The sequence below is a fragment of the Lepeophtheirus salmonis genome, chromosome 6, assembly GCF_016086655.4.
Source record: "Lepeophtheirus salmonis chromosome 6, UVic_Lsal_1.4, whole genome shotgun sequence".
NCBI classification, from domain to species: domain Eukaryota; kingdom Metazoa; phylum Arthropoda; class Copepoda; order Siphonostomatoida; family Caligidae; genus Lepeophtheirus; species Lepeophtheirus salmonis.
Genome location: NC_052136.2, coordinates 53,973,976 through 53,988,236, shown reverse-complemented (window position 1 = coordinate 53,988,236; position 14,261 = coordinate 53,973,976). Strand labels below are relative to the sequence as shown.

The 14,261-nt window shown below is 31.9% G+C and overlaps 1 protein-coding gene across 2 annotated transcripts in view; it reads left to right on the top strand.

Moving 5' to 3' along the window:
• Window positions 1-14,261, top strand: part of LOC121120175 (NMDA receptor 2) — a 164,638-nt gene that overhangs the window by 111,358 nt on the left and 39,019 nt on the right. For both annotated transcript variants that reach the window (XM_071889693.1, XM_071889694.1), the window contains one exon: window positions 10,699-10,880. In XM_071889693.1, coding sequence (XP_071745794.1) covers window positions 10,705-10,880 — 176 coding nt within the window. In that variant the 5' untranslated portion in view covers window positions 10,699-10,704. The remainder of the gene's footprint in view (window positions 1-10,698; window positions 10,881-14,261) is intronic.

The window sequence follows — 14,261 nt, the reverse complement described above, 5'->3', positions numbered from 1 at the left end:
AATTGTAATGTTAATTGTCATTTTATTTATGCATTTTTCATCATCGATCAAATCCTTCCTCTAATCCAAAACATTCTACAAATTGTCAAGATTAGCATGTTGATTTTCGTTGTTGTTGTTTTTTTTGATTTTTTTGCCCACTCTACATTGGATTTTCATAATTGCATATATATATGACTTATATATAGACATATATTTGAGTTATTTTGAACTCTTTTTTGACACTTTTGGCCCTCCTAAACCCCTGATGAGAACACACTCGACTGCAGAAGGTATGCAGTATAAATTATCCAAACATCAAGGCCCTCAAAGTTATAATCAGCCAGCACTGGGACACCATGACAGATTAATACATCTGCAGCCGGTGCAGGGCCTTTTAAATTAACTTAAATCTGTTAGTAATTTGTATGATTTGTTTTACAACAATTTAAATCCTTGGCTATGTTTGATAAGTAAAATTATACGTGATGCTGAAAATTAATATGAATAGGAGCTATGTACAATGAACGTAGGGAGGTAGGAGGGGAAGATTGGGCTAAAGAAATGTGTACCAAAAGCGAACAGTGAGGAGGGTGGGAGCAAAAATCCCAAAAATTTGTTAAAATACTTTGTATATGGCCACTTAATCATGCATGTTAATGTATTTATGTTTGCCTTATGAAAAAAATGATTCTACAATATTTTGACAACTGCATTTCTTTGATTAAATTATGTTCTTAATATTGATTTTCGAAGCTAAATTGTTATTTACAATGACATGAAAGTTAGAAAGTATGATATATATGCAATATGCCTATACATGTTTTCTATACACTTTCCACGACTATTAATATTTTTCTACCCATTTTTTTTTTTTTTTTTTTGGTACTTTTCTAGCGATTGTCAACAACAACACTCTTTTGATTAATTGCAATAAATAAAAAAAATAACCTTTAACTGACGACCTAATTGAACGTAATTATCCTAAACAATTACTGACAGTCACAAATATTGTTTTTTCCTCATCTGCTTCCTGTTATAAGGAATACGAAATAGGACAAATGCTTCGCAATAATTTGGCTCAAAATTTAAAATATACTTGGAATTCATAAATATAAAATCCTTTATAGTTTTCAATAGTGGACAGGAAACAAAATCGTGTTTGATATCGTTATATATTCTTCCACAGTCTTTTCAATATTTATAGAAAAACTAATCAACTAAGTCGATATCTGAAATTTTGAGGTGAATTTCCAACCGTCATTGGTACCTTTAAGAGAACGCATAATCCTCCTCTCCCATGTTTTGAGGAAGATCTAAGCTCCTTATGTATTCCTTAGTGATAAGAAACGCAACATGAGATTTCAAAACTTAAGGATTAAATTTCAGATACCAAGGAGTAACTGGAAGATGCCACTTTGCTGATCCCTGGAGAGGGTTGTAGAATCTTCGAGTATTCAGAATCGATTGGTGATCAATATCATGAAATGTAAGAACGTCCTCTTTGATGGCAATCGTTTCCAGTTCTCTCGGTTGTTTTTGGAGTTTTTCGGAAAAGGAATTCCTGTTTCCATTTTGGCAGATTACATCCATAGTACTCTTGGAATCAAAAACAGGTGATTTACTCCATACATTTTTTTTTTGCCCAGTTCATGGATTGCAATGTCACTACATCGATGGAATATTTCGTACCAAACATCAACATCTTATAGATGGATGACTCAGTGATGAATCTCCTTCATTCCAACAGAGGCTTGGACGTCATGTCTGTAAAAATCTTTATATAAATTTATGGTAAAATATTTGAGAGTAGTAATATTCCTCCTTTTAGTTGAGATTGAGGTCTCTTCAGGGCAAGGACATATCTTATATTTATAAAATAATCTATTCAACCACGATTCCTCTTTCAATAAGAGCCTCTCGCCTACCGACAGTAAATCATTTGAGTAATTAATTTAGAGTTGTTCAGGTGTACTCTCTTTTGCAAGTAAAATCATTTCCAGGTCTGACACCACAGGTTGGCTTGAGAGTTTAGTTTCATAAAGCTATTACCGCCCATTCTTTCCCCCAAAATATTTACGCTTTCAACTACTTTACAACCTCCAATCGTTATTCGAGACCCAGCACACCATCTACCAATAGGAAGAAGGGAAGTCTTTTCGCATTGATTTTCATCCCCAAAATAGAGAAAATGTACCAAAATCGGAGAGTTAAATTTAGATTCTTATGATTACTTGTCTGTCCTAATTACCCTCTACCATCAGTGTAAGGTCATCTGCATAAAGATCAATCAAATGTTTTTTACTTCCTAAGTAAAAACCAAAGCCCCCATATTTCAGCATAAGTGTACAAATTAATTGTTTCATTACTACAAACAGTAATGCAGATACGAGGCATCCTTGTTTACAGCAGGATGGTTACTCTGTAATCCAGCAATCACTATAGTTGAAGTTCCATTGAATAGGAGAGCACGGATTGGAAAAAAAAAACTTATTAGAAGGTAATAATTGTTATTCAATGTTTGTAGCCAGGGAATGCTGAACAAAAAGAGGACTCAAATTTAGATAAATGCATTGGTTATGACTTATGTACATATTTAAAAAAAAGTATAACTGTTGATCAACTGGACTCGAAATAGACTAAACTGTAAGCACACCCGTGTGAAATAAAGAATAATTAACTGTTGTGTGTCTGAGCTCTCTTAATTAATGATGTAGTCGGCCTTAGTGGCAAGTATGGGCTCCAGGCGGCAACTGAAGGTATGGCACCCTCTGTAGGTGTAGTACTCTGTCATGGCGTCCCAGGTTCGGCTGAAAGTGGCTTTGAGGGCCAGGGTGTTTGGACGAAGGACATTTCAGGCCTTCCCCTCGACAGGTACCCAACAGATGTAGTCGATGGGTATTGTATCAGTGCTTTTTGGGGGCCAAAATTTTCAAAAAAGAATTCAAATACTTATTCAAAACAGTCTTGCAACGGAGGAGATTGGTTTATTTGATTGCTAGTGTCAAAAATGGTCTTTTCACCTTACAATGCTCTTTCCACACACACTTTTTTGATAGCTCTCTGGACAGTCTGGTGTGAAACTCCAAGATCTTTTGCATGGGCCCTCATGTACATGAGGGGATTGGTCTGAGATGTTTTATTTAACTCCTCCGGGTCCAGTTTGACATTTTTGAGAGAACAATTCTTCCTCTACAACGTTACGGACTTGAATTAGTAGTTGTTCAATTGTCAGTGCACTAATAAAGTATATAATATGAAATGTACATTGTCTATTTTTTTTAAAAGCAAATATGAGATACATATAATGCAAATTATATCTTTAAGTGTAACTATTGCTTGATTCTAAAAAGTACCCCTTAAACTAGTTTATGGATAAAATTATATTGTATACATTAAGCTAAATTTGTAGCCTATTTGTGCGATAATCATTGATTTTTATTACATACTAGCGGGAGTACCCGGCATTGTTAACAGTTATTAGGCATCTTCAAGAGAAAAGCTTTGCTCTATTAATATATAAGATATGATTTTTTTTTTTTTTTAATATACATTAGCGTATAACGCAGGGATGCCATTGAACTTTTCAACAATACCCAAGGCGTAGCTAAATAAAACCTAAGATTTAAAAATCAACTAAGCTACACGTATATTAATATACTGACTTAGTGAACATTCTTTTTTTAACACAGTTAGCGAACTGTGCTTAACCACTTTTTAGATAAGTAATTATCAAATTTAATGAGAGTGCCTGTGATCTATTAAATAACAAATTTGAACTCATTCAAAATAATTGAAATCTAATCTAAAAGGAATTGAAGATAGTTTTATAAGCTTCGGGATAGAGAAAATCCTATTTCACTAATGAAGGGTTAAGAACTATAGCAACTGCACCTCTTCACTCTACTCAGTGAAGGCGGTGTACCACATCTATCATGCGTGTACACTGTAGACTAGGGGGAATAACGGGAGCACAAAATTGAGCTATCACGCATTATGACCCCTCAAAAGTTGCGAATAGTAGATAGAAATCTGTTTTACTAAAAAAAATCGTAGAGGAAAAAATTAACCTCGCCACCTATAGTCCAGAAAGGTTTCTGTATGAAATAAAAAAAAAATAATGAAATAAACGTTCTTTTTCTTATTTATAAAAAAAGCTTTATATGCTTTAAAAAAGGATGTTGCACGATATGTAATTTTTTGCTAAAGTTAATTGCCTTACTTCTACAGCGAGATTAAAGTTGTGCCCCCCGGATTTAGTGCGAAAATAGACGAAAAGTATAAAAGTTACATATGAAAAGGAGAAAGTTTTGCCAATATCTTATTTTTTAAATTCTATACCTATAAGCTTATTTAAGAACTGCTGATTTAGTTTTGTCAATATGGGAGCAATTCAGCATTCCTGCAATGAACAAATAGGATTTCTAAAAATGGGTTGAAAACTGATACTCCTTTGGTCAAAAAGTTCGTTAATGAGTGTGAGGAAATGTTTGATATCGCTTCATGTCAATGCTATGAGAATAAAATTCCAATAGATAAATGCAAATGTTAAAGAAAGATCCTGTTTCAAGAGTGGTGGCATATATTGATCAAAAAATAGGGTGGGGATGTTAGGACATATTGATTGTGTTACTACCAGAAAGAATTTGGTACTGCCACAAGGAGGGAATGTCAAATTGAGCGTGAAAATAACGAAGAGAAACGGCTAATTGACCAAAATTCTTATAATCAGTCCTTAACAAATTTTTCAGATGTGGAAGATTTTCCCAATGCCTGAAAATGCTGATGAGAACTTGGACTTTGAAGAAGAATCTGTGAGGCAATTCAAAAATTCTGACCATAATAAGGGTAGTTACCCTAATCTCGTAATAATGGCCGACAGATTTCGGTTGTCAGATACAGCAGTAGCAGCTATATGCAATTTTCTTTTAGAAGATATGGAATTAATTGCACCTTTAAATATACTAGATAGGCAAAAAGTTAAAGGGGAAAGACAGAAGTACAGGAAAATTCATGCAAAATCTTAAAAAGAAGAATCAATGAAAATCAAATGCATTAGTTTTGATGGCAAGATCAACCTTACCAAAATGGTTAAAATCGTTGAACATCAAGAGAGAAGCAATGGCAGCTTCCTACCAAAAAATAAATATTGCACAGAAAAAGAGGAGCATATAGTTATTATTAAAGGTACTCTAACAAGAATACATTGATCATGTTTCACCAAGAAGAGAGAAAGCGGAGGATCAACCTAGAGAAATACTATCGGTTCTAGAAAGAGAAAAATTAGACTTCAGCTCTAAGCAACACAAGCATCTGCTCTGTTTTATTATTCTTAATTTTATAGAAAAATAAGGGAAATGGTGATGCCAGCTCTATCAGCAATAAATTGCTAAATTCATTCTTTGGTGGTTCAAGGTTATACAAGCTAAAATCATACAAAAAGTGAGCTATCACTTTGTGGTAGATAACTTTTATGGCTGGTTTGTTTCCAATCGATTTAATATTAACTGCTAGCTTCTTCACAAACCCAAATGCTTCTGTCATGTCATTTTTTTAAAGCAAAAGGACTTGGGATTCATTAATGTGTAGGCCACTTGACGCAATTTAACCGAGTCGGCCAAAATGTAGTTGGTGAACGGGTTTATTTTTGACCGTGTGAAATGAGCTGGGTCAACTTCCCTCAGTGTCCGCCCTTCTATCACCCTCTCTTCCTCAACATCACTGAGTGCGCATCTTTTTTGTTGGAAGCATGGAATTTTTTGTCAGCTCGTAGCATTGTAATGGGAACACTTTTTGAGTTTTTCGACATCCTTGCTTTCCTTTTAATCTGTCCGTTTTTCGACTCTGCTCTGCTAGTGTTTGTCAAACTGATACTACCTATGCAACAAATCATTTTTAGATAACATAGGACAAATATATGCTTGGGAACTTTTGGCCACAAACGCTTGGTTTTTGTTTTACTACAATCTGTCTCAAGATCCTTGTCTAGCAAATATAAGTTACCTTCGTCTGCTATGTTAATTTTTCTATGCTGTTAAGATGACTGGCTGACTTTGTATTCATCCTGTCTGTACAATTGTATTATGAAGTCGAGGTACAGAGTGTAAGGGCTCTCAAACTCCTGAATTTGTCGTTCGGACAACTGGTCAGTATTCAGCAGCTCACCTGTTTCTGGAGTAAGTAGAGCTTCCATTCATCTGATTTCAAGGCTTGAACATATGTCAAAAGTTATTTAAAGAACATTAGGGTGAAGTATAGTATGAACTTGGAGTTCTGACAAATTGTGCCTGGCAACTTGAGTTGTTAAAAAGTCAACTCTAAGCTTGGGTATCCAAATTATCTTATCAGCGCCTTTAGCACTGTTCGCTGGAACAACGTGTTTGTTCTTATAAAGGCTTCTGCAGAGATTACTTTCATTCTGAATAACGCATTGATGATGAGGCACATGTCAGTTCGAGCAAAACCTGGCAAAGATAAATGCCAATTGGACTTTTCGAAAATAATATTCACACATATTAAATTATACAAACCAAAAAAATTTCTTTACACCCACCACTATAAACATCGTGCATCATGCATGGAGGGAGAGCACCGATCTTGGCACAGTGAAAGTGTTTTATCTTATTGATGATACTATTTTCTTTCAGCCCTCGAGCGTCTCCATTGTTTGATAACGCTTTTAAGTCCATTTTTTCAGAGTCTTACGAATTTCTCAGGGTGTAAGTCAGTAGATGATCTTGCTTTCACTCTATCCTCTGACGTAATGTAACACTAGCCGCAATGCAAAACCCTCTGCAATACGAAAAACCTGAAATGAGTATAATGTATATTATATATGTGACACAGTAGATAATGTATGTCAATTTCACCGTATTTCTTGCTAAATTGCTCAGTCGGTATTGCGCAACTCGGACTGGGTATACCAGGCCATCTTCTGCCACACACAAACCATTGTCTCTCAGCTCATTGAGATCAGAAACAATACGTGAGGAGCATTGGCTGAACACAAATACTTTAATGTCCTTATTATTAACAATTTGTGCCGTGAGGTAAGTCTCTCTTTTATTGACATGATGTCTTAGGAGATTCATAACCCAAATATACATGCCGGTGACTGAAGTGAGTCATATTTTGTCAGCTTTGAAACGTGTTTCAGATATTCCTTTTGAGATATAATTATCTTATTGCAGTCTATGTACAGAAATGCTGGCTGATCCTGTGTCTGCTGGCACTCCTCAACAGCCTTTGTTTCTTTGTGATTTTGGTCCTGTTGACAAAAGAATGCAGTTCGACTGTACAATGTATAAGGACACTTGATGCAGGGGTACCTTGTTTTTGAAAGCTTCGAGTGTTGTTTACAGGATTGAATATACTGCAACAGGCTTTTCAACTCTTGATGACATGTAACACAAGTCAGTGAACTAAAATATTCATTTTTAATACCATTTTTTAAACATTAGAAGGACAATGTTATCATTTTAGTTCCCATTTTGATGTTGCCGTAAAGTATTCTCTTATGTTGAAAACATAAACTTTTATTTATTAAGTATGTGAACATTACGTCTAGACAAAGCATCGGAACCATAGACCAGGGGTTATCAACTGTTTTTGGGTGTTAGTCAAACTAAAATACGAAAGTTTGTGGATAGAACTTATTGTTATGGGTTCCTACTATCATTCATTATTTTCTACGTTTTTATAAATTCCCAAAAAAATTATCATGGTATAGCATGTAAAGGAAAATTCATAAATAAGCTATAAAAAAGATCTTGCTATATCAATAAATCCTACAGTTATAAAAGAGTAGTCTCTTAAGTCGTGGTACTGGAATAGTAGCCACACTGTCCCAGATATCCCGCCAGTGTACTCAGAAGCTCAATATTCCATTATTAGAGTATGAAAATTAAAAATTCTAAAATATTTTCCTCTAAATGTATACGTAACATTTCAAAAAAATATAACTTATTCATTTGAAAATCCTCTTTGTAACTCTAGGTGTTAACACCAAATTTTACGATTCTTAAATTTGAATTTGTATAATTTAAAAAAATAATATTTATAAACTTTATAACAAGAGCGAAAAGAAACAAAGACTGCAGGTTGTAGTAATATGATGCTACAGGAATTATATGCCTGTTCCCAATAACGACCTGTAACTACAACAAGTAAGACTGGTTGTGAGAGCAAAAAAAAATTGAATTTGGGTTTACAAGTAAAAACTGCTGACATGTTAAAAAGAAAAACAAGTTTGTTGCAGCTAATAACTGATCTATTAGCAGGTATTTCATGCTGCCTGTTTCTCTAACCAGTTTTTCCTGTTACATCGACACCCATTCACAAATCACAAGTATTCAGCATAGGGGTTTTTTGTCACCTGTTGTCAAAAATGCACTGTAACGTCCTGCTACGCCCTGTAAATCTTTGAAGTGTATATGTAACTAGTATTTAATTACAAGGGCTTCCATCTTCACGTTGAGGTCGGGAACTTTTCATACCCCCCTCGCAGTTTATTAGTACTAATTGAAATAGTTTAATAAGTAAAATCTACTTACTTATTATCTTAACTCTCACCCACAGGATATAAAAGTCATGATTATTTTGAAAATTAGTATTTAGCTTTTAAATTGAAATGTTTTATTTAGTGATTTATAAACCTCATAATTTATTCAAAAATAAAACTTTCACATTAAAAAATTTCGTACAATCCATTATAGACTATAATAAATTACATGCAATTTTTAAAAAATCATTCGGAAACTACAAAAATACCTTATCACATGAATAAGAAAAATTCGATTTTCAAATATGGTATTTGGTTTTTTTAATACTTCCAAGATGGCCGACATCTAGAATGATGACGACTTGTGAAAACTATATATAGATACTTGTAAGGGGGATTTCAGAGTATACATAGAAATAGATCTATGGATGTATCTGTTTTTAAGAACTTTTTTTAAATGAAATCAACTCGATGTCTGTGAGTATAAAAAGGGTCCCTTATTTTTCTTGTGGCAATGTCATATTTATTTTGTGTTTCCTTTACATTTTAAAGAAATTTATTTTTTATACTGATCATATTGACATAGCAGGTTCTTGTATAATCGATTAAGCTCCAAAAAAACATGAAATCTATCTTTAAAAAATGCTATATTGTAACATAAAATGATTGCCATTATATACAAATAATATATTACTTAATTTTTTGATATTTCATGTTGTTCTTGTTTGAGGTTACAAATACATGAAATAAATTGTTATTTAAATGTCAAAGTAACTTCAGTCATGTGTAAGTTTATTTAGTTAGTGTGGTTACTTTCAAATACTATATTTTTTTTTACAAACCACGTACCACAAATCACACCAAAAATTATCTTGTTTAATGGATCAAAATGACCAGTTTTTTAGAGTTATTCCTTTCAACAAAGATCCCCAATATAAATGTAAAATTATAGCTAGTATTTTTTACATATTTGTGACTTATTCATATTGTTACAATATAGAATATAACAGTTGTTTTTTTTTTTGAATAATTTCCTTTTTAAATTATATCAGGGGAAGAGTTTCTCTCTCACAAAAGTAGCATTTATAAATACTTATATACCTATATATACACTTAAATGTGTACAAGCATGATAGATGTGGTTAAACAGCCTTTACCATTGTAAACATGATAGATTCGTTATTATATCTCTGTGTCTATATTCTCCTATGATAACTTATATATATTAATAGGGGTGAAGCGTCACAAATTCAAATATAGAGAAATTTTTTGGATGCAAAAGCATATTTTTAGCAATCTATAACCCCAAAAATTACATTTTCCTCTAAATGATTATAAAATCAAATTTCGCCGTATTTTATTTCTCTGTTTTTTTTTTTGTTTTTTTAGAGAAAATAAATTTATCAAGAATATATACTGTGGATGATAAAATTTATATATTACATGAATAGATTTAACAACATCCACAAATGTCATATACTAGCGGTAGTTTAAATACTAAATGTCTTAAGCGTGTGGCGGCACTGTGGCTAAATTGTCACTTTAGTTTGTTATGTTTCATTGAATGTTTAAAAAATGTTCAAAACGTTTTAAAGCATACACATTTGAAAAGGTTTCAAACATGTATGTAATATAAAGTACAAGACTGAATTCATCATATATACTGAATTGAATTACTAAATGTAGTATATTTTATATTAAAATAACATATATAAGCTTTTTTTAATATGATATCGTTTTAGTTACACATGTTAGTTGTTGTTACCTGAATAAGTAGTTACTAGTTATATCCTGAATATTTGATATTTTGTGACACTCCTAAAGCTTATAATTCTTTTGAACATAATTGCAGTGTTTATATGACAAATCGGTTATGTTAATACATAATTTCAAGTCAAGGAGACTTCAAACTGAAGTATGTACCCCGTGTAGAAAAAGGGTTAATAGTTTGAAAGCTTATAAATATAACTGGTGGTCAACCGATTTTATATAAGGGCATTATTTAAATAATTGTAATGTATACATTTCTTAAAAAATTACAAAAAACCAATAATTTCTTAAATGCAACATTTTCTATATTTTTGTCTAATTCGACAAACATAAAACTTACATATTTTTATCATTTCATGCATTCATAAGGGTCAAGTAAGTATTCAGTAATTTTATTTTGGTCTATATATAACCATATAATTTTTACATTTTTTTCCTTTCTACAATAGTCAAAAATGCGATTACAACTTCAATTAGCTCCAAGTTTGGAACATCAAGTAGCAGCCATGCTCTCTATATTGGTGCGCTATAACTGGAAACAGTTTTCCGTCGTTACATCTGAGATTGCAGGACATGATGATTTCATTCAAGCCGTCCGTGATAAAGTTGCAGAAATGAGGGAGCATTTCAGGTAAATTAGTCCCATCAATTATTGTATAGAATTTATTTTAAAGGAGGTATTTCTTTGGAATTATGCATTCTAAATAATTATTACTGAAGTCACAAACCGGGTCATCCATTAAAATCTGAACACTCTGAATTATAATATTCAAAAAGAAGTATTTTTTTAATTAATGATATAATTTCAACAAAACTAATACAATAAATAGATCTCTGTCTGAGCTCTCTTAATCAATAATGTAGCCACTTTTAGCGGCAATTATAGCTTCCAGGGTTGGCAGAAGACCTGCTGTGGATACAGTTCTTTATGATAACGTAATAGTGTTTGCTGACAGTGATCTTGAGGGGTTCGGTGTTTTTGGATGACGGCACTTAAAATCTTCCCCTCAACATGCATTTAAAAGGTGTAGTCGAGTGGGTTAGCATCATGGCTGTAAGTGGGCCAAAAGTGTCAAAAATTGTTCAATATAACTTTAAAGTATCATTCACTTTTTGATAGCTCTCTGGACAGTCCTGTCTGAAAGCTCGAGATGTTTGGCATGGACCCTAATGAACTTGAGGGGATGGGCCTGGGTTGTTTTCTTTCACTCCTTCGGGTCCTGTTTGGTTTTTGTAGAGAAACTGTTTTTCTTTTGCACATCTGGGACTTGCTGACAGCGTAAACGGTGGTTCTGGAGACGCCCAACTGCTTGGAAATTTCCGATGCAAATTTGTTAATCTTGTTCAAGTGTCATTTTCTCGAGCTGTACGTTAGCTAAAGAGCTCAGATATGTTTTGTTTTGTAAATAATTTTTTATGGAAACTTATTTAATTATTGAATTAGTTAGTGTTCAGATTTCAATGGAACACCTTTTATTGCATTATAAACTGTAATTATGCTAGGTAATTTTTTTTATTAGCTCTTTCCAATTTATCTCTCATACACATTTCATTATCAGAATATCCTCCCGGAATTATTAATTTCCCTTCTAAAACTAACCCACATACTTTCCTGGAAGTATTTAACAACCTTACAAGATCAATGTTTGTGAATCAATGGTGTTTGCATTTTTTAGTGTTATAACAATGAAAAATAGTTATCCTGTTTAAAAAATTTTAAATCTCACAATTTTCTTCTTTTTAAAAAGTTATTATTAAAACATTCTAAAATTTAAAAAAAAGGTTTTTAGTCTATAAAAAATGTTTGTCAATTTGGCAAATTTGGCATTCATAAAAACAAAAACAAAAATCATGCACTGCCATCGGAAGCTTTCAAACATTGATGGATCACAGCAGATTTTATCTTATAAAAAAAGAAAAAGACAAAAACAGAGAGTAAATATGCATAAAAAAATTTGTCAACAAAAAAATTATATCTTTTATTATTGTCAAAAAATTGTCCATTTGAAATGAGTGAAGGAAATTACAAAAAACTATTTTTCAATAATAATTTAGCAAAAAAAAGGTAGCTAACATTTATTAGAATTGTACAGAGGACACAATCCTACTACGATTGTTTTCGTACTTGTAAAACCAAAAAAGTAAAGGAGAATAATGTCGTCGAAAAAATCACCCTCGATAACAAGCTCATTTTATCAAAAAAAAAAAAACTGTCTATATGATAAGCCCCCATTTTTTTTTTTTTTTTTTTTTGTCAACGATTGCCTTATTGAAATCTGCAAAAAAATAAATGCAAAAAACTATTTTGCACGAATTTTGAAAAAAAAAATAGTAGTAAATAGCATTTATTGGAATAGTAAAGACAAACATAAGCCTAGCAAGGATTTTTTCGTACGTGCAAAAACGAGAAAATCATACAAAATAATTTTGTCGAAAAAATCACTCTCGATAACTTGTTTATTTTTGAAATATTGCAAAATTTATGCAAATAAATGTTCCAAAGATTGAAAATACTAAATAGTAAAGGAGCAAATATAGATTAATCCTTTTTCTCCAAAATGCATCGTTTTGTGGACATTTTTGCTTAAAAATTGAAAAAAAAAAAGAAAAAGTTTGAAAAAAATTGAGAAATTATTAAGAAAAGGACAATTGTTTTAGTTAAAAATCCATTTTAAGTGTTAAATGTTTGTGCAAACGAATTTCCAGACAAATTTCTACAAACTTTATTATGTTTACAGATCCAATATCTCATTGGAAATCCATTTTTTTGTAATATTGCCAGATTTCTTTTTTTCTACATAACTTATTTGATTTTAAATAAATTAAGAGATTTTTTTTTCGTTTTTTATATAGTCCATTCACTTTTTGATTTATAAATTAAACCTCTATGTAGTTTACTTGAGCTCCAAAAAACAATTTTAGAACCTCTGTCTTAGCCTGACAACATTGAAAAGAGGTATTTATACAAAGTTTCAGCCTCCTAGGTCCAACGGCGTGGGCACCCATAAAGGATACAAACTCTTTTATATGTATATACTGGGCCATCCAAAAGTTTTGGACCATGGCTTTAATTGTGTTTTGAGAGGTTTTGCTTAATTTTATGAAAAAGTTGTATTGGATGAGTCGTTCCATGGTGTCCAATTCCGTAAAAAAAAGCTGGTGACAAGTCTCTCCGACATATTGAACGACCCCTTCTCACTCATCAACAGCAAAAATTACATTTGATCGGTGGAAAAAGCTTTACAATGACCTGAAGTATCACGGAAACCGAATATTGTTCTTCTCGGACTTACAAACAGCGGACCCCGTTTATATTAGGCAAAATGATCGTGTCTTATGTTTTGGAGAAGTCAACTGCAACCTGCGTAAAGTATAAAACACCAAACATCCAGCCTCAGTAATGAAGGTCACAAAATTAAGCCAATTTGGTTCCATTCTCTAAAAATTCTCTATAATTTTATTAAAAGCCACTAGTTCTTAGACTTTCTGACGGCCCAGTATACAAATAAATAAATACAATTTTTAAATAAGATTATTTCCCATTTCTTTTCAAGTTTTTATAACAACTGGGAAGCCTATAAAATGAAGAATATTTTACTATTTTGTCTGTATTATCAGATTATATATCTATCTAATGATTTTATAAGATAGTTCTATGATTTATTGTTTTTTATGGAAGAAAATCATTTTTCTTATGAGAGTCAAAAATAAATAAAAGTCACATGCACATTATGTCACGTTAAATCATAAATTATATTGATTTAGAAAAGATAACGTGGAATATTTACATAATTTGATTCTATCAATTTATTTTCTGTTCTATTTGTGTATGTGCAAATAATCCTTTATGATGGAATATACATCAAACAAAGGATTAAAACCATTCTTTAAAAATCCCTTTTTATTGTTACTTGAAATATTTTATATATGCAGACTGATGCATAAAAATCAAAAATATATTTTATAAATCATCTTTATTTATTCTGGTTCTCTTAAAATTCATTTAAAAGTT